Here is a 26,133-nt window from a genome sequence, read left to right as displayed (position 1 = left end):
CCAGTTGGAGGACTGGTGAAACGTCTTCAAGAAAAACACAGCAAATCCGGTTGATTTGACTTATTTCTACAGATATACCATGATCTGGATGAATGAGAATCTTCACAAACAAATGGACCTAATACATTTTATATAAAGAAAGATTATTCTTATAAGAAAAAACAGCAAGCTGCTGATTTGTTGCATTAGCAGGAACCTGGTACATGTTAGTGACACATAAGTAGAACCCACCTCTGCGAGCAGAGACAAAGCCTGGACACTGTACATGGAGGGAGCGGAGGCTGACACCATGGAGGACTGTGCTACTACAGAATCATCTGTAAACAGCAAATGGGAAACTCAGATATAGAAATCAACCAATAGAAATGGAGTTCATGTATTTAAATATGCACTATATACAGTAAATAATTTTAAAGAAGCTGTAACACTAAAGTTAATCACATACAAGGCCAGTGTTTCGGGACCCATGTGATTTCCACCTTGGCTGGTGGGTGGCAAAATGCTTAGAACTGACCATGCATTGACTGGGGCCCTGCTGGTGCACTTAGAGGTAAGGTGATTATCTCTAGAAAATACTCATTGGCTCATTTACAAACAATAGCCATCTGATCCATGAGTCCACTGGCAGGGTCCAGAAGATCATTCTATACAAAAGGTACAAGAATCATAAGGGCAGAGACACACGCAAAGTTTAAGGGAGACAAATCGCCTCTTCTTCGGGCGACTAATCTCCCCGAACTGCCTTCCTGGCGGCTAGAATCTAAATCGCTGGCGGGATGGTACTCGGAGCGATTCGTTTTAAGAAAGTCGCCCGAAGTTGCTTCACTAGGAAACTTCGGGCGACTTCGGAAATCGAAACGCTCCAAGTGCCATCTTGCCGGTGAATTAGATTCTAGCCAGCGGGAAGGCAGTTTGGGGAGATTAGTCACCCGAAGAAGAGGCGATTTGTCACCCGGCGACTAATCTCCCCGAATCTTCGTGTGTGTCTCTGCCCTAAAAGTACAACCCCTGGAGATTTAGATTATTCACTTATATATCATATGCAGTATCTACAGTAAACAACTTTGTTTATGTCTCACCATTTAAGTCTTCTTCCTCTGCCTCAGCATCGTCTAATGAAATTTGGGGCTGAGCCTTCACCTCCAGATTCCTGCTCAGCCAACTGGTCTGTTCTAGGGAAGAACCAGCAACATTCCCCACAGCCTCCAGGATCTTCTGTGTAACTTCCTGCAATGTGGGAAATACCTGGGTCATTCTAAAGCAACAAAGCAGGTTTCATGGAGGACATCAGGTAAAAAGCAGAATGAACATATATTATAGAAGAAAATAAAGAAAACATTGCAGAGGTTGAGTGAGGATACAGTGCACATAAGGCAAAATGTAAAAGTAGGAGTCACGATAGAAAGTAGAAAATTATATAAAGGTTCATTTGCAAGCCTTTACATAATTTTCCCACATTGCTCATTTACACATGTGAGTGCATGCCACAATTTCAACTGAATGTGTGTCTGAATGTAAAATAATATATACAGGTATGGGATGTTATCCATAAACTCCAAATTACGTAAAGGCCATCTCCCATAGACTCCATTTAATTCAAATAACCTACATTTTTAAAAACGATTTCCTTTTTCTCTGTAATAATAAAACAGTAGCTTGTACTTCTTGGAAGCAAAACCAGCCTATTGGGTTTATTTAATGTTTAAATTATTTTCTAGTAGACTTAAGGTATGATTCAAATTACTGAAAAATCTGTTATGCAGAAAGCCCCAGGTTCAGAGCATTCTGGATAACAGGTCCCATACCTGTAATGTAATTTACTCCAGTCGCACAAATTAACATCTGCTTTGTTAAACTGACAGAAACAAGTTTTCTTTATGCATTTGTATGTTAAAGGGGACCTGTCACCCTAAGAAATAATTCAAATCCTATTTTATAATATAAACTGTTTGACTTTTAGTTTTGGGATTCACAATCAATTTTGTTGAGAAATGTTATTAAGGCAAGCTTTGCATCATGCCAAATTGTTTTAAAGAATTTGGGTTTCATGTTTAATTTATTATACAGCTTCTTATGTCTGGGTAACAGGTCCCCTTTAAAAGTGTCACTTCCAGAGGACGACGTGAATATTGGTGTAAGCATGCATTTCAATAGTTGAGTCCTTACATTGTAAGAGAACATAATATTAAATAATACATTGCATTATTATGTAACTTTACCTGAAGTTCCTTCTGGTCCTTCTTGCTTTCTAGATTAGGTGTTCTGGTCACAAAATCATTGAGCATACTGACAAGAGAGTAAGTGGAGTTTATAGATGATTATACAGAAATTACAAAAATCAGGGCATTATGTGTGGCTACTAGTGCACCTTGAGCACATCTTATGCAATATTGCATACAGGGAGGAGACCTATAAACAGGTTTTGGGTCCAGTAGAAGTCTACAAGTATAGTCTATGTGTATGTAGAGATATGAAATGATTTAATTAACTTTGGGGCCACAGAAGCTGCTATAACCCAAATAGCTGACCAATGTGATATAGCTGGCTAGGGCAGTACCATGTGCTCTGCAAGGGATTTTGTGTTGCCCCATTTTTATTAGACAAGTGTCTACTGTCAAATTCATTGATTAAACTATTTTGTACAAGTACCAATTTATTTTTCAGTTTATTGTAATTGTCTCAAGCATGTACATGTATTCTTCTAGTTATGACCAGTGATGAAAAATAATAATGATTATGATGCAAGAATATATGTAGGAGATGGAAATTACCTTAACAACAGGAAAAATCCAGGCGGAGCCAAGTTCAGTGGAACAGATTCTTTTAGTAATGCCAGCAAGGACTGGGAATTTTCCTGCAACTCGGACCCTGAAAGCCTGTAAATGAAACCAGGACCAATAAACCAAATGAAGCCTCATCCATTGCCCATTATTGTATACGTTTTTTTTTAAATCTCTTTTAATTTCACATTTTAATGAACATGTATTAGTGGTATATTCTTAAGATAGCAGTAGATACATTTAGGATGACCCTATGAGATACACCTTTAACCTTACTGTTTAAGGAATAGAAAAAAATATTTTTAAGAAACAAAATAAAGAAATAAAACAAAGAAAAAACAAAACCAACCGGTACTTTTCTCTTATGCTAAATTTTTCTCCATTTACGATTTGGATTTGCAGTAATTCTGCCAAGGGGACCATATTTCTGTATGCTTATCTATTTGGTCTGTTAATAAAGCATTTAAGTACAGTAGATTTTGTGTAATATCTAGTATAGGTAAATCAAAAAAACAACTGGACTTGCTGAGTAATCAATGAAGACGTTTCACTACTCATCCGAGCAGCTTCTTCAGTTCAACTTTCAACTGACTGGTGTGGGAAGTTCTCGGCATATAAACTCTTCCACTAATCCAATCACAATGGTCAGTTGTTTATTTACCTATACCAGATATACCATGACCTGGATGAATGAAAATTTTCATAGTCATTTTGTGTAATGTTTATTTTTTCTTCTAACTCCTGTGTCCTAATGGAATTTTGCAACCATTGTTTTGCTAGAATAATCCTAGCTGCTGCTAAGATCTGAGACAGGAGTTTATCGTGCGATACATCATGTATTTTGTATACATTTTTTTAAATAATTTCTACAACTGTTTGTTGCAGTTTGGCTATATGAGTGTCACACTGTGAGGTGTAATAAAGGCTTGCATTGTACATTGGGTACAGGTAGTTGGCCTGAATGTTCTGTTATACAGTAAAGCAGGGCAGGACTGCTGTTTACAATGGGTATCAGATAAGATCTGTGCCACTGTGACATAATGCTCTGTTATACATATAGCAAAAATCTCTGCATAAAAGCAGGGTAGGACTGCTGCTTCCAATGGGGATCAGATAGGATCTGTGCAGCCACTGGGACAGAATGTTCTGCTATACAGATAGCACGAATCTCAGCAGTTGCTGCTGCCCCCCTCCCCCGGAAATTAGCTCTTAAAAGTACCAGGAGCAGCATTTTTGCTGCCCCTGGTACCTAGTGGGGCACTGCCGCCTGATGCGACAGCCTCAACTTGCCTCATTGGTGAAGCACCCCTGTTCCAATGGGGATCAGATAGGATCTGTGCAGCCACTGGGACAGAATGCTCTGTTATACAGATAGCTAGAATCTCAGCCATAAAGCAGGGCAGGACTGCTGCTTCCAATGGGGGTCAGATAGGATCTGTGCAGCCACTGGGACAGAATGCTCTGTTATACAGATAGCTAGAATCTCAGCTGCCATAAAGCAGGGCAGGACTGCTGCTTACAATGGGGATCAGATGGGATCTGTGCCACTGGGACAGAATGCTCTGTTATACAGATAGCTAGAATCTCAGGCTCAGCCATAAAGCAGGGCAGGGCTGGTACTTACAATGAGGATGAGATAGAATCTGTGTCACTGTGGTGCTATAATTTTCTTCATTTTCTAAATTGTAGTAGATTGTTCCAAACTAATAGCTCATTAGTTGATAGGGGTAACTGCACTGATGCAGTTTAGTATCCCTAAAAGTAAATTAGCCCATGTCCCTGTAATTGCAGGAACATGTTTTTTTACCTTTGTATAAAAGTATAGCTGAACTGAAGCATCGGAATGTCAACTAAAGAAGACTTCTGGAAAAGAAGATGAAAAAAGCCATTAGAAGTGATAATTAATCACACAATAGCACTGACACATGGATTCTAAGACAAGACAATGATGCAATTTAACAAAGTGCTAGCAAATGTGTTGATATAATACAATATACATTTTTTTATTATTAGCTTTTAATCGAATGTTTGTAAAATGTATTTTATATGTTGCAGAGTAAAATCCATGTGTCCTTTTCATCTGACATAATGCAGCAGACTACTTAGCACTGGTCATGGCAATGTGATATTGTTTCACAATATTAGGTCCAGTATCCCACAGAAAACCCAGTAAAAGGTATGCTTTCTTTACTATTTGAAGTGGATCTGTATAGGTTGATGGGTAACTGGTTATGAGTAGTTACAGGCCCAGGGTCATTCACAATTGATAATAACAAGACCTTAGCATCATTACCTCGTCTCCTTTTATCTGTGGTGGCTTCTTCACAACCTCTTTCACCAGATGCAAAATTGTGTCTGTTTTCAAAGTCTTCAGTGCACACACAAGGTCAACAAATATGAGCTGAGACTCACTGGGCACTGGTAAAATCTGCAAAAACCATTGTGAATGCCATTAGCAAAGTAGGAATCATCTATATAATGTATTTTCAAAGAGCTTGCTTCATTTGTTTTCGAGTTGCAGGTAAAGGTTTATTCCTTTGCTTTATACCTGGGATAAAATAAAGGCCATCCAAACTAAGTCTACTTTAAAGTTCCTTCCAATAGGATCTAACCTAGTGTATGTTCCTACAAATAGTGACTAACCTAGATGGTAAGTTACTCACTACTAAGTCCAAAAACTAGTGGACCAGTTTCTCCAAACACAGTCCAAATAGAAGCCAGGTTCCATACGAAAGCATCAAAGCTAGAGCAAGTATGACTATGTAACTATTTAAGTTCATCCCAACAGGATAAGTTTTTTCTTATAGGGCTCAACCTAGATAATTTATTTCATAAAGCATATAACCCAGTGCTACAAAGTTAAATGCAGAGAATAATTTATACCAAACAGGGTCTTACTTGAGCAAGTTCCTCCAAAAAGCGTCTGATGTAGAGGGTAAATTCCATGAACAGCAACTGGAGGACTCTCGGAGGTGTGTATATAGTCATATACTCACAGAGAGGATAAGTGAACATGCATAAGTAACCAAGCATTATTACCCGCTTTATTGGGTCCTCACCTTGGCCTTACTGAGACTTTTGTTGAACCTCTTCTTCTTCCACACCGCAGCAACTGCTGCAATAAGCTGCACCCCCAGGTGTGATGTCAGTGGGTTTAGGAAATCCAGGATTTTCTGTTTCAGTGTCTGTCTCACACAAATAAAACAATGAATTAGTACATAAAAAGCGAATAGTTTTTTTAAAAAAAAATTTTGTGGTATGTATAAACTCTAACAAAGCCAGGAGTGGTGTGGCCAGACCAGAATATGCAGTGGAATAATATCACTGGGGCCAGCTGAAAAAACTTCTGAAAAGCAGCCCTAAAATGATTTTGCTGTGGGGCCCATTATACTTTGAATATTTACCAAACCCAGCTGCGGTAGTATATGGGTGAAGCAGTGTATAAATCCAATGAGCTGACTTTGGCAAAATATACTGTAGCTAGCGGTTTGGGTATCTGTTAATATTTATTGGAAGGGTGTATTCACTCAGTAAAAAGCAGGTCTATGGTTCCTTACTTTGGTTGATTTGAAATACACTGAAGATGATGCTTTGATGGTGCCCAGGAGATCTGAAGGTCGCTTCTCCCGTTCTTGTTTACTGATGATGCTCCAAAGAAGGGACATAGTGTTAATGATGCGGGGGAGCTCTTCCAGGAGAGCATTGCGGGCATTCTTCAGATTAGCAGGGTCTGATGAAGAAGACTGAAAATAAAAGAGAAGTTAATTTTTATTGTTCAGCTTGTCAGAGGGATTCTTCCCTTATCTTGGTGGTGTAATGCCAACACAATAATAGACTAACTAGATATGTTCCAAAACTATGGGCCTGACTGCCCTAGGGGGACAAGAGATTCCTGAAGACCAAGTAGGTTATGGCTGGCCTACCATGCCCAGGTCTTGCTTGGCAGTTTGGTCGTTTGACACCATTCTGGCCAACCATCTAGGCATATGTGACATCTCAAGAGGACAGCTTTGGCAGATTATCTTGGGATCCTATAGCACTGTTTCCCTAATTGAGAGCAGTGGCATGGGGGCTCACACTAAATTCCAGGTACAACTAAAAGAACAGCTTGTAAAATTTCTCTTTTATAATTTTCAAAAGATGACTGCGTTACTAATACACCTATATTGTCTTATATCTTTATGCTTGTTATTAGCTAAGGGGGGCTTCTAACCAAATGTAAGACCTTCAAGAAAAAGTCCAACATACACACGTTTTCCATGTTTTAACATGTGCACGGGGCATCAGAGGATAAGGGAAAGGGGCCCCTCAGCCTGAGCCGATCATTCATATAAATCTTAGGGTCATCCATGTATGGGCAAATTAGGAAGTTTTTTCTGTCTCAAGCATGCTATAGATTAAAGCAATAATTGTTTAGAACACAGTGTTGTCTGAACACACGTCTAAAAACATCTGACTAACTTTTTTTTTGTTTTGTCACTGCATTTCTATGGCAAAGCAGAAGCCAGAAAATGTGAAGCTGTTGTGTTATTATATTCCATTCTGAACATTGGACATTACCATAAATTAAGGAGGCATCGAATCCAGGATTCAGTTCGGGATTCGGCCTTTTTCAGCAGGATTCGGCTTATACAAATTAGGTGCAGGGAGGGAAATCGTGTGACTTTTTGTCATAAAACAGCGAAGTAAAAAATGTTTTCCCCCATCCCACCCCAAATTTTCATATGCAAATTAGGGTTTGGATTCGGTATTCGCCGAATCTTTCGCAAAGGATTCGGGGGTTCGGCCGAATCCAAAATAGTGGATTCGGTGCATCCCTACTATAAATATGGCACACCTACACAATGATGAAATACATGGCCATATTTCTCAGGTGACTGTTGCACAGGTATGCCCTCATTACACATTATTAACCTTTGGATGCAATCAGCAATATTTGGTCATGGAGGCACAATGCAAGGTATCTGTCTAGTACAGTAGTTGCCAGAAAATCTCATAGCATAAATACAGCACTGTGATCCCATTATTAGTGTTATCGGGGGGCAAAACATATCCCAGAGCTTACACATTCCAATTTTCCATTGTAAATTTTACAATGTAAATAAATGAGGTGAAAATAGGGTGCATGTATTTATTATTTAAATTATTTATTTTTAATTATTTTTGCATAATTATGTATGCATGACATGCATTTAGTATGCATGACTCGTTTGGTTAAAAAGTACATTGCAACTAATTGCTTTGCTTGCCTTTATACCTTCTGAATACATAGGTGATTAAGGGAAGAACACCCTCATTCTTTATATTTGAAAAAAACAAATAGATACACAGGAACGTTACCTTTTTCGATTGTGTGGGATGGTCCAAGAGGCAAAAATGGCCAATCATGGTGAGGCCTTCCAGGAGCGTGAGTGGGTAATCGGGAGAAACATTTTCTCTTTTAGATGTTGTGCTGTTGGCATAAACAGAGCTACAGTTACTGCCTCACCTGGATACAGTTCCTGGTGAACCCTTTCATCTTGGGGTGTCATGCCCCAGATGTAGTGAACTCCCAGTATTCTCATTCAACTGTTGCGAATAGGGTTTCTCCATACCCTGAATCCCCATTCTAAAAAGTGTGCCATACTTTTTGTGAGGTGCAGGGTGAGGTGTAGTTTAACAAACGTGCATCTGCCCATTGGTGGAAAATGCAGGCCAAACGAAAAAACCCATAATTCAGAGCTGTCTGGGTAACGGGTTTCTAATTAACAGATCTCTTACCTATACACTATATTCTTTTTATTCTAAAGGATACAAATTAGAGAAAATGATAGTGTCCGTTAACATTTTGGAGGTTATGCATGCTTCCCTCTTGTATCCCCCACAATGCATTCAGGGCTTCTCAACATTTTATAATTATATATTTCAACACTAAAACATGAAACTTACCTAATCTTAAAAGACTCATTTTCATACTGCTTTACAAGCTCATCCAGATTTTTACAGATCTGCACGACAAATGGAGCAACTGTTAATCCCAACGATTTCCCAAAAAAGGGCAAAGAAGAAGTGACCAAAGCAACCCACTGGGGGTGCATTCCATAGCCATAATCTGGACGTAAAGCTTTCACAACAGCGGACACAAACAAACCCTGGGATGTTATGCTATGTGCCTGCACATACTGCATGGCGTTAATGGACTGTTGAAAGTTGATGCCCCGTTGCCATTCCTTAGTGAGGTCTCCATGTGTATCCTGGTCGTCTTGTAACTGCCTCAGATGATGCTCTAACACAATCAGCACCTGCAGAAGCTTCAGAAGCTCAATCTGAAGCGGGTGCTCACTCCATATCTGGTCTTGACCAAAATTAATTATCCCTTCTTCAAAGAAGCCTAAGTCAATGCCTCTGTTCCCACCAGCTGACATCAGCTCATACTTCTTCTGGCTTGTATACATAGAAGCAGACAAAGATAAGAGCACAAACTCTTGGACTTTGCATCTTTCCAGCAAAAAGCGTATGAACTCAACTTTCTTCCCCTCCGCGGATTTGGCAATGTTGACCAGCTGAGACATTATTCTGATCAAAACTTCCACACTTTTCACTTGGACATCTCTGTTTCCAAGCACATCTTTGTGGCTGACCTTCAAATAACATGGATAATAGGAACGTAAGAAACTCAAGCAAAGGTAAGTCAGAAGTTCTATCAACAAAGAGTGAGGGCACATTAGTGGGGACTGAGTTTGAAGTTTGCCGTAAAAGCTCTGTCCAACTAGGGCCTCTTGGTGCCTGGCAAGTAGGTTGTATATTAGGTTAAGATGTGCAGTTGAGCTAGTGTCCATGCTGGTGGCAGCTACGGATTCAATAAACTCTTTGGGATTGGTTTTTAGAATGGCTTCCAACACAGTAAAAGCATACAATACCCTCTTGGAATCGTAGGGCTGTAGGTACAAGAGGATGTGTTTGAAGAGAGCTTCAATCATCTCCTCCTTCTCCTTTTGTTGCTTTAGAAGCTGAGAACTTCTGATTGCCTGAAGCTCCAGATCAGCTTCATCATCACTAGAGAGAGATTCGGAGGTCTGTGTTACATCTGATTCTGTGCGAACAAGAGTTAATAATGTATTTTGCCTGGGCATGTCCATGTTTTGTTGGCCTGTGTTCTTATGGGTAACTTGCCCTGCTGTGTTATCTCTATAGTTTTGATCACTGCTGAGGTCCACGGAGCTTGGAGTGAATGATGAAGTGTTATCACTGTCATTATGTCCAGTGCTGGTATCTGCTGATTCTGTATGTTCACTGTAATCCTGTTCCTGCTCTACACAATATGGAGCATCCCTAAAATCTGCAGGACGCTTCTCAGTTAACTCATTCTTTATTTTTTCCGGATCCTTCTCGACTTCAGCCCAAAGGGCATCTCGGTCCACAGTGTTAAACTGGGGTAAATTTTCCTCAGAACTGCTTAAAGGAGAGTCACGAAATGCTGCTAAATCTTTCAATGAGGTTCTTTTCTTTCGACACCAGTAGCTGAACTCTTCTGGAAGAAAATAAAAGAAAATTACATTTTGTTTCTTAGTTACTAATGACGAACGAGCAAGACATGACTATATATTTTAATTTAATGTCCCTTTAAATATATTAAAAAAGGCTGGGAGAGATTATTTAATATCACAGATTAAGTGCAGTATATTGATGACCTTGCAAATATCTACTGGTGAAAGCACATTGTGTTACATTTTTAGTTTGCTTAAATGACTCACTTATGCAGATGTAGGTGCTCTGCACAATATGCACATTGTTTGCTTCTAGTGCAGAGCAGCTTCCCCTACCACTGTACCAGGTGCAAAGTACATGGTTCTAGAGTGCTTTGTGAACCATAGTGCTCTGCTCTCGTACCTCATGAATCCCACAGATGAAGAGACCTGCCAAATGACACCCAGATTGCACTTATTTGTAGGCAAACTGTATGCAGGCCCAATCAGTGCTACAAACACAGACAGATGCAACTTGAGGGAGACAAAATGTGCTGTGGACAAAAAATGGCCTTGTTTGCACATTCTAATTCTAAAGCACATTAACTTCTAATTCTAGAACAGGGGTCCCCAACCTTTTTTTACCCGTGAGCCACATTCAAATGTAAAAAGAGTTGGGGAGCAACACTAGCATGCAAAATGTTCCTGGTGTGCAAAATAGGGGCTTTAATTGGCTATTGGTAGCTCCTAAGCATACAAAGTCTCTGTTTGGAAGTACAAATATTTTTTATGCAACTAAAACTTGCCTCCAAGCCTGGATTTAAAAAACAGGCACCTGCGTTGAGTTCAGTAGGAGCAACAGCCAAGGGGTTGGAAAGCAACATGTTGCTCATGAGCCACTGGTTGGGGATCACTGTTCTAGAATAACAACTTTATGCTAAGAATTAACTGATCTCCAAGTCTTGTACCTGAAGAGTTCTTCTGTTTGATGCAGTGGATAGAGTTCCGTTGAGTCTTTGGGTGGAGCAGGAGCAAGAAAACAGCTTCCAGTATCCGTGCAACATCGTTCAAGGAAAGGGCCCGTACCAGCCACCCCTGAGCAGCGGCTCCAATAGCACCATCAGAGCAATTTAAGCTATCAAGGACCACAAATAAGGACCTAGAAACATTAGAAGGATAATGTTATCCTGGGAAATCCTTTGATCAATCAGATTTAACCTACATTCCGACATTTGGGGGGTGCATTAAAGCCGGTCTGCGTGGTTTCTTTTGCACCAAAGTACTTTGAATGTTACCATACAAACATCGGAGTGACATAATTGGTTGTACTAGGTGAACATTGATAAGGCTAAAAGAATTATAAAAGACTGATGTTTGCAGTAGAGCAAATATTTGCTTGAGTTTGCATAGTTTACAGGTTCTCATAACTATTAAGAAATTATATTAACAACCGTGAAACATATTTATTAAATGGTACAGTCTTACCAAAAACACCACAGGGTTTTTAAACAAATAAAGTACAATACTTTTAAATATATAAGTTTGTTATTTTTTCATTTTACCAGGTATAAAGACCAGGTCCCCCAGCTCTCCAAAATCAAAAGTGATTGGTGGTTTCTAGCCCACCTCTCTGTACTGAAAGCCAATTTTATACCAGTACACATGGCTCCTAAGAGGGATGTTACTTATAGGTACCATGCATACTGGTTTTCAATCGGCTCCTTCCACATCCTCATCCATGTGGCCCCCTATATAACTGACCTGTCAAAAGAGCGGTTATGGGATGTGACTCTGCTCCCCTGAATCTCACGTGTCAAATGCCAAATCACAGAAAACCGGAACAATGCTTCCAGTCTGGTCAACTGCGAAAGGGAAAAAATAAACAGAAATTAATGGTTGTAAAGGATAATAAGAGCAAAAAACTCTAGCGAAAAGCAGTACTGTGAGGCTGTGGGTCATAGAACCTAACTCATTGAGGGAAGGTTCAGTAATAGTCAGGGTAATACCTGCAAGGAGACTTTATGTTCTCTCCATGTCTGTTTGGGTTTCCTCCCACACTTCAAACACAGACAAGCAGGTTCATTGGCTCCTGATAAAACTGCCACTAGTGTGTTTGATTGTGATAGGGATCATAAAATGTAAGTTCCACTGGGGCAGGGACTCTTGTGACCAATGGATAAGGCTAGGGTCACACGGCGGCAGAAAACCGCTAGCTGAAATCCGCTGGCTGATTGCTGCCTACCGTGGGCAGCAGCCTCCTCTCTCTTTCGCGTTTGAATCTGCGTTTTTTTTGCTCAAAATGCGGAGACTTGCGGTTCTTATCCGAAATCCGCAGAGTCTGTTCGCTCTGAGCGGATTCATTGTGGAAGAGAGAAAAGGCTACTGCCCTAAATAGGATTAGCGGATTTTGATTAACGGTTTTCTGTGGCCCTAGCCTAATCTCTACAAAGAGCTGTGGAATATAAATAAATAATCATAATATATTTTTTATCAAACATACTTTTTGAAAATGAAAAGAATTGACAGCTATATAATTTAATGTAAAACCCACAATATCCCACGTCATAAATAATTCTTTTTTATTTCACTTTCCACAAAGGTGTGCAAACTCCATCATGTTGTGTGGTGGTAGAGCTGAAGTTTTACAGATAAGCGTTGGTATTTTCTATTCACTGTAAATTAAATAGTTTCATGGAAAACACACTGTTTTATGGTGGAGTTCTCCTTCAACAGTTTTTTCATATAAAATAAATGAAAGGAAACCCCCAAAATCACTGAAAATCTGAGGTCAGGACAGGTGGTATTATTTACTAATGCAGAGAACAATACAATGTGGCACCAGTGTGCTTTACTTTGTCATTGTGGAGCAGAGTTTGGCAGATGATCTCCTCACAGATATTGGCAGATGGAGCCAAGCAGTGAAGTCTGTAGAACAGTTCCACGCAAGTGATGTGATGCTCCCTGGTTTCTATATTGAGCTGATTCCACAGAACATGTGCTACCCTCTGGAGGGAAAAACAAAATGCATTAAAGACATATCCAATAGATGTTATAGAAATTTTCCCAATGGAACTCATTCAGTGGAAAATTTAAAACTTAAAAAGTGTTGAAAATTATACTGGATTGATTGCACGGCAGTGCAGAAACCCTCCATAGAAAATGAATTAAGTGTGAATTCAGAGCTATGTATAAGATTTTAAAGCTTTCTAGAACACATATACAACAAATTAAAGGTCCACTACACCTTACTGTTTTCCATATGGATTTGTTTAATGGATATAGGATGTGGTGAATGAATAAAGATATATGAAAACATTGCTGTATCAGCCATCGTTCAAAGGTTATCACCATGGGTGACAGAAAATGATTATCATATGAGACAACATGCCACTTTTTCCCTTTTTAGTAATGCACATCCATGGAAAATAGAAGAAAAGAATCCATATCTTATATGTTGTTGAGCCAACATACCGGATAGAAATCAGTTTTATCTGCAATAAGTTTTAAAACTCCGGGTGAGACAGGTGGAATTGTGACCATCTGGAGTTTGCCAAAAACCTCTCCGAACCCTGGCGTTTTACTTCTTTTCATTCGATCCGCCAGCACCAGAGACAGGGACTGGGAGTGATTGATGACTTCAAGTAAGGTAGAAATGGCCACATTTTGGATATAGCAGTCCTTCACACAGCAGCACACCATCATGAGAGTCTTGAACCATAAGGGGAAGCTAACATCACTAGAACCTGATATGAAATGAAGAAAAGGGAAAATAAGTAGAACGCAATATCCTGGACTCGGTGCATAAATGTGCTTTTTCCCTTGAAGAAATACTAGGGCTCATTTCCAATCGTGATAAATGTACTAAAGTTGCATCTATTGAAATTGCATGCAGAGTGCCAATACACATGTTAATTAGTATGCTCAACGTTATCAGAATGGGTATGATGTCACTGGCGTACACCAATGTGCATTAGCTCACTATCTGCTGGTGCTGATCAGTAGCACCTATTGACAAAACCCTGGGAACCACCCCCTTGTCCAAGTTGACAGTACTTCAATAATGCAGTTGGTTGTGGAACAAACCCAAGGCAGCAAGTTGACTGCAATACTCTTTATTGGGAGGTAGAGTTACACGTTGACAGTACTTCCCCTTTAAGTGCTCACTGTCAAGGGAATACAAGTCTAAAATAGAATAAGGCTAGAAACGCTGTATTTTGTATACTAAACATAAACATGAACTTACTGCACCACAAGTCTAATCAAACACTATACTATTCATCATAGTAGATGCAAAGAGCTAATTTTTGAGTCAATTTTATCACTTTGCACTTGTGCTTGTGATCATATATGAGCCTGTGTTTGGTTTGCATATCTGCTGTTAATGAAACTGCTTAGGAGATCTGAGGGACTGATTCCCTCAACAGACAATGTCTTACAATATGGTTATGATAACTGAAGCCAATGTAGGTCTCTATAAAAAGATATTGCATAAAACAGCTCATACGTAAAACACTGCTTCATGTAAACAAAGCATTTTCAATATACTTTTCTAGTAGTATGTGCCATTTAGTGATCATAAATAGAAAATTGTAATTTTAAAAAAATAAGGGGCGCCCCCTGGGATCGTACGATTCACTGTGCACACAAACATTCCAAACAAACTATACTTCTTAGGTCACATGAGCCAATTAACAGACAGAGTTGTGTCTTTTGCTTTGACACTTCTTCCTGTTACAGTTAGAGCTGCAGTATTTTTGGTCAGTTGATCTCTGAGGCAGCGCACAGACCATCACAAAATGGGGGTTCAAGGCAAGAGAAGTAAACGGGCAATATTTACTTAAATATATATTCCGGTTTGGTAAGATTCTTTAATATGCCACTTAATATGATATAAATGATCTGTTGCTTAAGTATTCATTTGGGGCTATAGTTTTCCTTTAAGGCTTCTTGTAGGCTTGTAGTTTATCACCATTATAGTGGAGATACAATAAAATGGTCTCCCTTACCAGGCACTTGAGAAAGAACAGAATATAAATGTTCTGTCTCTTCTTCCGACATGTATACAGGAAAGGTAGCACAGTCCAGCAGCACGTGACAAGCAGCGGCTAAGGCCTCCCTACAGTCCTCCTTCATCTCCCCTGTGTTCTGTAGTAAACGCTCAATATCCCACTCCTCCTCCGTTTCTTTATTTGTTGTCTTATTAGGGCTTTGCTCGCTTCTTTGCTTCAACATTGGGGCACGGGGAGTAAAAAAGTCTGTCAGCATTTGTTTGAACTGGGGCCCGGTTATCTGCTTTGGCTGCCATGAACCTCTCTTTTTTGTGTTCATGTCATTTTCAGTCATTACCCCATTCTCAGGGGAATTTTGCCCTTCTCCTTTAAGTTGGATCCTAAAGAGATGTTTACTTGCAAAGTTTGCCACCAGCTCCTGGAAACAGTGCAGAGTCATCTGCATGCTCCCTCCCTTCTTCCATACATCTCCCTTGTCTGGGCAAACTCTAGGCATGCGTAGGTGCTTTGACAACTCTGGGGAAGAGGCACTCAGGCCAATGCCACTGTCCTCTGACTTGAGTGGGTGGAAGACCGGGTCATCATCTGCCATCTCCCCCTCAACTTCTGGAGCTGGATTATTCTCTGATTCTTTCAATGGATCCTGAAATGGAAACAATCAGGTACATGTAAATTGTACCAGGACAATAAAATGGGTTGTAAAATATAAATGTGCTACACAAACGATACCAAGACCTTGTATGACTGCAGCCCATGCTGTAACCATAAACCTACCGTGTCTGAACTGGGTGTTTCCATGTCAAGAAATGCTGGTGGCATCTGTACTTTGCTGAGAACTTTAAAGCAAGTCTTTAGGGCTAGGGTCAGTTCCGGAAGGCTCAGGACATCCATATTGTCAGATAGAGAATGAGCCATGAAACTCAGCATCTGAGGTAGGTACTGTGTCTGTACCTCTGAATAGAGTTCCTAAGGAAAATGTAAATACTTCAAGTGGTTATTAAGACCATTATAATCACACCTTCCTATAATATTTTTGATGGAGTTAGCATCCTTCTTCCCTTGATTCTCCCTTGAATAGCACTTAATCACCTTTAACTGCTACATGAGCAGCACATGCAATATGGAACTACTGAAGTAGTACATTAAGATGTGAATTACTCTGGCCTATTTCCTAAGTGAAGTAACAGCTAATATGGTGATCCAATGTATTAGTTCCAACTTGAGGCAGAAAATTTTATCATGGGAAAGGCTAAACAATGTTTCTATTACTCCACTAAGATCTTTTTTTCACTTTGTCATTTTCATGTTAGCAGAACAAGTCAAATGTTTTGGGAAGTATATCTCGTAACTGAGCATTCAAAATAGAATCAAAAGATTGGCTTTATGAGTCACATTTCAGGGCATGGAAAAATATAGCAAAGATGGTAAATCAAGGACCTCCCACAATTTAGATCCCAGTGTCCCCAGCTAAGCCACAGTACTTTGAAACATATTTATAATATTTAGAAAGCTCCATACCAGAGGAATCACATCCAGAAGAAATACCAACAAACTGCAAACTTCTGTAATACTGGGAGCTCGGCCCAGATAGTTACCAGCAGGGGTATCATGGTCCTTTCTCCTAATGCAAGAAAGAACAATTAGCTGAAAAGCAAAGCATTGTTTATCACAGTTACTACCGTAATGTTACTTTTTGAAATACCTGGTCTTGTGAGGTTTGGGAAAAGCAGGATTACAAAACAGAAAATTCGGATAGCATCTTAGATGGGGAGGTATATATAGTTTTAAACTTAATGGCGGTGGGGTGGGCTGGTGCAGAAAATTGTAATAACGTGACATGTGTAGCCATGGGGGCAGCCATTCAAACACAGGACACATGGTAGATACTAGATACGCTAGGTAGAATACCATTGTATACTACAAAGCTTATCTGTTGTTATCTGCTGTGTAACTTGTGCCTTTTCTCCTTTTTCAGCTTTGAATGGCTACACAGCAGCTTGTTTATATACACTATAGTAGTACTTATCTGTTAACTACTGTGTATCCTGTGTTTGAATGGCTGCCCCCATGGTTACACAGCAGCTTGTTTATATACACTATAGTAGTACTTATCTGTTATCTACTGTGTATCCTGTGCTTGAATGGCTGCCCCCATGGCTACACAGCAGCTTGTTTATATAAACTATAGTAGTACTTATCTGTTATCTACTGTGTATCCTGTGCTTGAATGACTGCCCCCATGTCTACACAGCAGCTTGTTTATATAAACTATAGTAGTACTTATCTGTTATCTACTGTGTATTCTGTGCTTGAATGGCTGCCCCCATGGCTACACAGCAGCTTGGCTATATAAATTAAAGTAGACTTTCTGAAGCAAAGACACCAGTTTTTACAATGTAGGGCAACACTATATTAGATTTAAATTACTTTGATGTTTTGGCCTCACTGTTCCTTTGAACTTTAAAGCTAACATTAAATTCTTTAAAATGCAATTTAATTGTGTATACATATATTAAAAAACTCTGCTAATCACACTCTCATTCTTATTTCACATGGGTTTTGGGGACATATTCTTTCATTAACTTTTCCAGAGGAAAATAACCTAAACACAAATCCCCCCCAATCACCTGAAGCTGTCCTCAAAACAGATGGTCATGTAATCCCACAGAAAGTCAGAGCTTAATGACGAGATCAATAGGTTGACCGTTTTGACAATCTCAGAGGCATTCTTATTTTCCTTAATAGCACTGTAAAATAAAATTGAGGAGTAAGATAATGAGCTGCATACAGTCTTCTAACAAATCCTAAATAGGGAAAAGATGACATGGTGAGGGGGAAAGGCTGATATGGCATTCTGGAAGCTATAGTTCAGTAATGCAGGAAAGGAGCTGTTGGTTATAAAAAGTGGCACTTTAAATTTGTATGTTTCCCTGATTTCTGCCACCCCTTCGACAAGCCCTAGCCACTACAGAGAAAGAAAGATTATGGAACAGCTCAATAGAACATGGGTTTGGCATATATGATAAGATCAGTGGTAGTCATTATGATTGCCAAAAATATATTTGGCCCTTGGCCTTACTGTAATTAAAAAAGTACTGGGAACAAAGCAATTATCTGCATTTTACCATTTTCCTTCCAGCTCATTGTGCCATTAGGTCGTGCTTAAGCTATGCAATAAACTGGCACCGAAATAATAAATATTAAGAAGGTATTAGAATTACTAGACACCCACCTTATAAGTTGAGCACCATTTTGGCTGTAGCTGAGCTGCATTTGGGTCCCCAGTGCATCTCTGCAATAAGCAATAAAGGCTCGCATCACTTCCAGGAAGAGTTCTCCCACCACCGGGGGGCCTGGAATTAGACAAAGGCACTGAAATGTAGAATAAAGAATGAAACAAGGTAAAGTGCTGGTTTGGTGTTTGCAGGGTTTTAGGTGGATCAGGGGCATAACAGGGCTGAGTCAGAGCGTGGCCTAGATTGTACCACCCTTAGATATTCAAGATACTGTTTTATTACGTACTATTTGTTATTATTTATTTATTATGTTCCCATAATTCAGAGCTTTCTGGATAACAGATCCCCTTATGTATCTAATATATATATATATATTTTTTTTACATTTAACTTGCTAACCCAGCACAAAGAACAAAGGGCACAGAGTACCTTGCACCTGCTGCACCCACATACACCTTATATCTAAAGATGGGATGAGGCTGATAAAACTGCAAAGAAGCTTTGCTGTCAGCATGAACTGTACAGCGATTGTACTCACATGAATAAAGCTGCGGGTTCCCTTCACCTGACATGACAATCACACAATAACCAATTCCACTGTTTTGCACAGTACAATACCCTTCTCTGAACATTCAGAGTAATAGATCTCCCACATGATATATCCACAGTAGGAATGGTACAAGGAGCTTACTTACCTATCTCAGGCTTGTCCAGGAGGCTAACAAGGATACGGAAAGGTTTCAGATACACCAGCAGACCCTGCTCTGTATCTGAGGCCAAGGTGTTCTGGTGCAGTATCTGCATTAAAGCCTAGCCAGAGAGATAAAGGAGTTTAGATTTAATATTATTTGCCTGTTTATTTTTGATTTTACGTACACACACAAACACAAATAAATAAAGGCTACAGTAAGAATCAAAACTATAGAATGCTATATAACAATGGCAATAGACAATAGAGGTTACATCATCCCTTAGTGTAAATAACCAATACCCAGAGGTCTCTAGCCTGTATAACTCATTTTGCAGACGAGTGCCTTTATATAGTCACATAACCCTTCAGTGACTTGTAATATCCTTATTATTTACAGCAGAGGGTCCATTATGCCTTATAATACTGGAGTGATCCACATAGTTCCCTGCATAACTCAGTCTGCATATATTTTCGAAGTTGTCAGCATGGAGCACACTGTGAGAAATCCACAAAAAATTATTATGTTTGAATAATAACTTAATTGCTTTTGACGGGGCTTTACACAATACTCTGTAAAACTCGCACCTCAACCAAAAGATCTTTGGAGTATCTTGCAAAGAAATGGTTGCAGTATTCTTCGTCCCCTGATGAGTCCTTTAGTTCTGGAGCCATGTGCCTTCCCTTGATATCAGAACCTATAAGATGACAAGGCCATTGGTCTGTGAAAACCGCATATATAATACCTGCATTCCATGTATGTAAAAGCACTTTGTAAGTTAGACTCCGTTAAGGGCAATGAAACATGCAGGGGACCCACTCCCTGCAGGAACACAACATCACCCCTCTGACCGGCCTACACACAGAGTCGAATGCAGAATTTTAATGGGAATAAATACAAAAGGCCAAGTTCTCATTTTAACCTATCCACCTACCCAGCAGCCAGGCAAACAACCTCCTGTTCAGTGACATGTCTCTTCTTAACACGGTCTGGATGGATCCAGCGAGTATTCGCACCATGTCTGATCGGTGCAGAAGCATGGAGCATTCATCTGGGACCTAAACGAACAAAACACATCTTTAAAACCCATGATAAAGTGTCATATTTAAAGGGAATCAGCAGGTGGATCATTGAGAAATATGCAATGGGCAAGGATATTTAAAAAAAATCTACTTTATATCCTATCTTCCTTAGGGTTGTGGATGTCATATAAAGGACAATATGCAGCATAGGAGAACTCTGTGCCTTATAAATCTGATTTAAAGGAAAATAAAAAAATGACAAACTCTTCTAAGAATACCTATTTTCTTGTAAATCCGCAAGGCTAGGAGCTACAGGCTCCAGGCTAACAAGCCTAATATAGGACATAGTGCTTATGGTTTGGGCAAATTCATCTCTTCACTACATGGTGCAAAAGAGCCATGGAATTGCACTACCTCGGCAACATATCTTACCAGGCATGTGTTAAATGGAAAGAAGAACAGAAGAATTTCCAGGGTATTTCGCTGAACAAGGACATTGGAATCCACGACTGATGCACACAGAGATTTTATCTGCAAAGAACCAAACAAATATAATTTTTGAAATAAATAAAGTCATACATGTTGACACTTTGGTACATGCATGGTGAGTAGAGACACAGATGCAGAGAAGATTATATGGAAAAGCTGATTTTGAGCTGGAGTCCTATTCTTAGAATAGACTAGAAAACAAAGTGCTTAGTGTCCCTTTAAGAGCAAATCCTCCACGTACAACTGCTATGTATCTATAGTAAGAAATACTGGCTTTGCATGCATGTATATACAGTATAGGGATCCTGATATACGTGCAGTGGGGTAACTTGGTTTCTGGGCCCCACAAAATTTTTATATGGCCCTCACAATGCTTGAAATATACAGTATATACATGGCAGAGAGCTAAAGCAACACCACTGCCTATTGCTTGCTGCCTTCTTTACAGGAGTGTTGCATACATATATACATATATAGGTCTATGTTCATTAATACTGCAGTAGAAGAAGCAATTCCAATTCCCTGTCCCAGGAATGTGTTGGCATATTGTGTTGGCTGTAACAGTTCCCTTGACTCCCTCCACTTTCAGTTGCTGGAGGGGAAATTAGCAATGATCTCACTAACTCTACAGCTGGACTCTGCTTTTAATTATCTGTGTTTTGGAATGTGTTTGAATTACTTAAAAAATATTACATTGAGACACTTCCGTGTTTATGGATCCTAGCAACCAAGACTTTGGGACATATTTATCAAAGTGTGAAAACCAGAGCTCGTCACAGTTCTATTTATCGACTGATTTTATCAAAGTTTGGGGTGAATTTATTAACACTGTTGCCCATAGCAACCAATAAGATCTTTGCTTTTGTTTTCTTACTGTATGTACTGTATGTGCAGGGCCACATTTATATATAGGCACCAGAGGGCCTGTCCCTAGGACAGCAGCTTTAGGGGGAAGCTTTCGGGTGCCTATATTTATACCATGTATTTTTTTTTTAATAAAAAATCTCCCAGCCACTGCCAGAGACAATGCTATATAAATCCGGCGACAGAGCTGAGGGGTCTCTGGGTCTTTGTGGCATGAGTGGCAGAAGTGACGTTGCACGTATGAGAAAGTGATGTCATGTGTCCACGGAAGTGATGTCACATGCACTTGTACACAGTTCCCTAGCAGGAAGGGGCACTCTTTGGTCCAGAGTCTAATTGCTACTTTGATAAATATACCCATATATCAGAGTAATTGCAAAACTTCTTAGTTTACTAGTTTACACAATGTCAAGGGCTATATTTGCAGTCATTTCCAGTCATCACTCCTCTGCCATGAGTAACAATCATGTAATATTACCTATTATCATATGCCTTGATTCATCAAGCTAAAACTAGTGAAATAACAGTATTGATGTAAGAAAGAAGAACTAAACATTTGTATGATTTTTTACCTTCTAACCCCCATGTACAACCTCCAATGAAATTAACTTCACCGCTAAGAATTTAATGGTCACCCGGTACATGCTACAAGATTCTACTGTACCAGCTATTGCTGTAGAAATATTAGCAAGTGTTTACAAAGTAATGGGCTGTGATTGGCTATTTGGTACCCCCTATGTGGACTGTCAGCCTGTAGGAGGCTCTGTTTGGCAGTACACCTGGTTTTATGCAACAAAAACTTGCCTCCAAACCAGGAATTAAAAAATAAGCACCTGCTTTGAGGCCACTTAGAGCAACATCCAAGGACTTGGGGTAAGCAGCTGGTTGGGGATCACTGCTTTAGAACCTGATTTAATGAGATGTCAAATAAGTCAGTATGGCAGACTTACAGCTAGCTCTTGATCCTTCCCAAGCATGTAGCTTTGTGACTGGGCAGATAAATCTTTATTAATGTGACTAACAACAAAGAGAGAAGCTGGAAGCCTGATGGAGCTGCTGACCAGGACACTTCCCCAGAGAGACCCATAGAAGACATTTTGTCCCACCACCACAGAGAGACGCTGGAGCAGCTGGTCTGTCCTAGAAGAGAAAATGAACAGAAATAGCATTATGACCATTAATGCTTTCCACCAGACAACAATAGTGGTCAATACGATTGAGTGCCATAGGCCAAAAGATAAGAGCCCATTTTATACCATTGTTATGCAACAGTCTCAGGAAAAAGACATATCTCAAACTCAAGTACCCAAATAGCTGCTGCTGCTTCTGCGCACATTGTTCCAGAACCAAACTTCAGCAGCTGCAAATAAAGGCTGGGCGTTGTAAAAACGCAATAGATGGGATATCATAATAATAAAACTTAAACTTTAATACATTCACATAATTCCACTACTTCTTGGTGGAAGGCCAAGACTTGTATTTCCATAACATTTTCTTCAGGCACATTTCATGATAGCTGCCACAAAGCTTGTCTTAGGTACGAGAAGCCTGAAATGCTCCAAAGACTATAGTAATAAATAGATGGTATGGTGGCTTGCCAATTTTCTCATCATAACTTAAAATACATGCACTTGCACAGATACCAAATTACTAAAGAAACAGGGGACCAGGGAATGTGCATTGATCAATTTGCTATTTTTTTGTATGTTTACCGATAATCAGTGCCATGCCAGACCTAACATAACTGCAGCTCTCTGTATCCTTCCAACAGTTGAGCTGTTAGAGTAATGCTTGGAGTTCTGACAACTGCAGTGCTCCAAAAGTTACCAGTCACTGCCCGTAACTTAAATTCTTGTGCCAGTGACCATATTATAATATGTCTCTTTGCCTGCAGCTAATTGCATCTTTAGATGAAGCCTAATTAGCCGACACACTTATACAAATATTTATAATATTCATTGCCAAGTTGATATAATGCTGAAGGGAACCGGTTAGACATGCCTTTGGGTTCCCACAGTGCATACGGTGGTATCCAGGATACGTGGGGAGGGACGCTAACAATTTCCATTAAGAATAAACATTATAAGCTTACTCTGCTTTTTTTTTAAAAATTTTTTATAGATGTTGTCCATCCCTTTTCTCTACCATAACTCTTCTTATTATGAATATGAAATGATTTATTTAAAATATATATCTTCGCTAATTATTGCAGAGAAGCAGTCGAAAGAAGCTTGTACAGGTATAGGATCCCTTATCCGAAACACCCGATATCCAGAAAGCTCAGAATTAAGGAATGGTCTCCCATAGACTCCATTTTATCCAAATAATCTAAATGTATTTCCTTTTTCTCTGTAATAATAAAACAGTAGCTTGTACTTGATCCCAACTAAGATATAATTAATCCTTATTGGAAGCAAAACCAGCCTATTGGATTTATTTAATGTTTAAATAAATTTCTAGTAGACTTAAGGCATGAAGACCCAAATTACGGAAAGATCTGTTATCCAGAAACCCCCAGGTCCCGAGCACTCTGGATAAGCAGTCCCATACCTGTATTTATATTTAGAGGAGTACTTTTTGTAAATATTTATTTTTTTATATTATTTAGAATTCTTCATTCTGCCACTAGGTGGAGCATGTACCAGAATTGAAAAGCAAAAGTGAGCCTCTATCAAAAGCTTTGGAAAATGGCACTGCTGCAAAGGTTCTAAACATATATGAAACGGGCCTTCTCTACATTGCTGTCAGTCTTATTTAGATTAATTTGAAGCAGATTGCCTCCATAGACTTTGTGAGGTCCAGATCTTGACCCTGTGGCAAGAGAATGGAGGCTAAGGGAGACCCTGCCAGCTGTTGTCACATACAGATACAGAAAAAGTCTAAACAAACCCAGATACAGATAAAGTCTAGACAAGCCCATCTTTCCTCACGCAAGAGTAATGCAACCTTTTAACCAGAACAAAAGGCCAAGCTATAAATATGTTTATTCCATTTTGTTTATGCTTAAAGAAGAATAATAATTAAAGGCCCTGAATAAAAATACTTTCCCTTGAAGCCACATAGTGATCACAGTGCTGATTCACAATTACCTCTCATAAATCTCAGATCCCTCCTCCAATCCGGGCAGCAATCCAGTGATGAAAGCCTGGAGACTGGGAAGTAGTGCCCTCTGCAGTGGGATGAAGTAGGTTTCATACAAACCCAGAAGAATAGGCCTCACTGACATGGCTGCATGAGACAGCAATGGAAACAGGCCAGAGCTGAAAGCAAAAGAATACAAATTATATTAATTATATATTAACACATAGATTCCATTAGACACTAGTCAATAACCAGGTCCAGACTGAGATTCAATAGAAGAGAGACCTAATAAATGTCTACTCTATGGCATCTTACATCAGTCCCTCTGGAATTTGCCAGAATCTACAGATTTCCAGACCGGACACGTCAACAATTCTTGAGTTACTACCAGGGTAATAATGGTAGTTCTAGTACAACAACATGTTCAGTGACACAGGTTAGACCAACTAGGGATAATAGATACGCTTGAAATTGGAATTACCTGTAATTATAATTCAATTCATATCTTACAGCAAAACACCATGGGAACATACGGTATGCTTGCAGATTGCTTCTTTATGTATCAAACGTATATAAACATTTACAATTACAATGTAATGTACATGGCAGATGGTATTAATGTGCAAACATGAAGCAACAGGAAAAAAAAACAAATATGGAGCTGAGAAATGGCACCTAAGATGCTGGTGTTGGAGAATGAGCCCTACAATTTATTTTTACCTGTAGAGAAAGAGGTCTTTGGCCAGGCATTTCGTCCCAATAATTTTGAATATGATTTCGTAGGTCTCCAGGGCCTTTAAATGCACCCCACTGGGCAGGGCAGGGTGCAGGCATTGTGCCAATCGCTTGCTAATGATAATGCGCCTTGGGAGCAGGCAGTATTTCAAATTGGTCTGCAAAGCCTGCAAAACAAAAACAGGTCACATTACTGATTACTCTTTCACAATGAGGCATGTGATTTGGATCATAAACACACAAACAAGACCAGGAGAGCAGGGGCCTAGAAGTGACAAGCTTATAACCTGGGCCTTCTTTGCTTAGGGGCATCTTTTATTTAAAATAGGTATGCTTATCTGCATGATCCCAAACATCCACAATTACTCTGACCAGGTAACCTTACCCCCCCCCCCCCCCAAAAAAAGTGTCCACATTTTGGAAAAGGTTTGCACCGGTTTACCTAAGAGGTAGTCACCTAACTTATTAGTATGTTATAGAATGTTATAGTATGTTATAGAATCTTAGCAATTTTTCAATTGACCGTGATTTTTTTCTTTTATATTGTTTTTTTAAAATGATTTGCATTCTTCTTCTTCGGACTCTTTCTAGCTCTCAAATGGGGGTCACTGACCCCATCAAAAACAAATGCTCTGTAAGGCTACACATTTATTGTTACTGCTGCTTTTTATTATTCATCTTACTATTCAGGACTCTCCTATACTTTAGGCTGGTGCAATAAGTTCAGTATATAAAACATGGCATTTTAGCCCTATTAATTTTTAGGGTTTAGTTCTCCTTTAA

At 39.4% G+C, this 26,133-nt stretch overlaps 1 protein-coding gene across 3 annotated transcripts in view; it reads right to left on the bottom strand.

Moving 5' to 3' along the window:
- The window catches only part of dop1b.S (DOP1 leucine zipper like protein B S homeolog), a 65,553-nt gene that overhangs the window by 8,301 nt on the left and 31,119 nt on the right, over window positions 1–26,133 (bottom strand). For 2 of the 3 annotated variants that reach the window (XM_018248367.2, NM_001094338.1), the window contains 26 exon segments: window positions 25,336–25,517; window positions 24,624–24,794; window positions 22,485–22,674; window positions 20,614–20,712; window positions 20,094–20,217; window positions 19,747–19,856; window positions 19,166–19,280; window positions 18,467–18,587; window positions 17,862–17,981; window positions 16,753–16,855; window positions 16,009–16,200; window positions 15,232–15,877; window positions 13,697–13,968; window positions 13,078–13,230; window positions 11,987–12,087; window positions 11,194–11,384; window positions 8,709–10,290; window positions 8,121–8,232; window positions 6,338–6,523; window positions 5,840–5,965; window positions 5,074–5,208; window positions 4,588–4,643; window positions 2,772–2,876; window positions 2,220–2,286; window positions 1,080–1,227; window positions 232–317 (listed from right to left, as the gene is read on the bottom strand). In XM_018248367.2, the coding sequence (XP_018103856.1) occupies window positions 232–317; window positions 1,080–1,227; window positions 2,220–2,286; window positions 2,772–2,876; window positions 4,588–4,643; window positions 5,074–5,208; window positions 5,840–5,965; window positions 6,338–6,523; window positions 8,121–8,232; window positions 8,709–10,290; window positions 11,194–11,384; window positions 11,987–12,087; window positions 13,078–13,230; window positions 13,697–13,968; window positions 15,232–15,877; window positions 16,009–16,200; window positions 16,753–16,855; window positions 17,862–17,981; window positions 18,467–18,587; window positions 19,166–19,280; window positions 19,747–19,856; window positions 20,094–20,217; window positions 20,614–20,712; window positions 22,485–22,674; window positions 24,624–24,794; window positions 25,336–25,517 (5,493 nt within the window). 3 annotated transcript variants of the gene reach the window in all.

This window comes from Xenopus laevis, chromosome 2S, assembly GCF_017654675.1.
Source record: "Xenopus laevis strain J_2021 chromosome 2S, Xenopus_laevis_v10.1, whole genome shotgun sequence".
NCBI lineage: Eukaryota > Metazoa > Chordata > Amphibia > Anura > Pipidae > Xenopus > Xenopus laevis.
The sequence above is the reverse complement of the archived record's forward strand: the minus strand, read 5'-3'. Positions and strand labels throughout refer to the sequence as shown.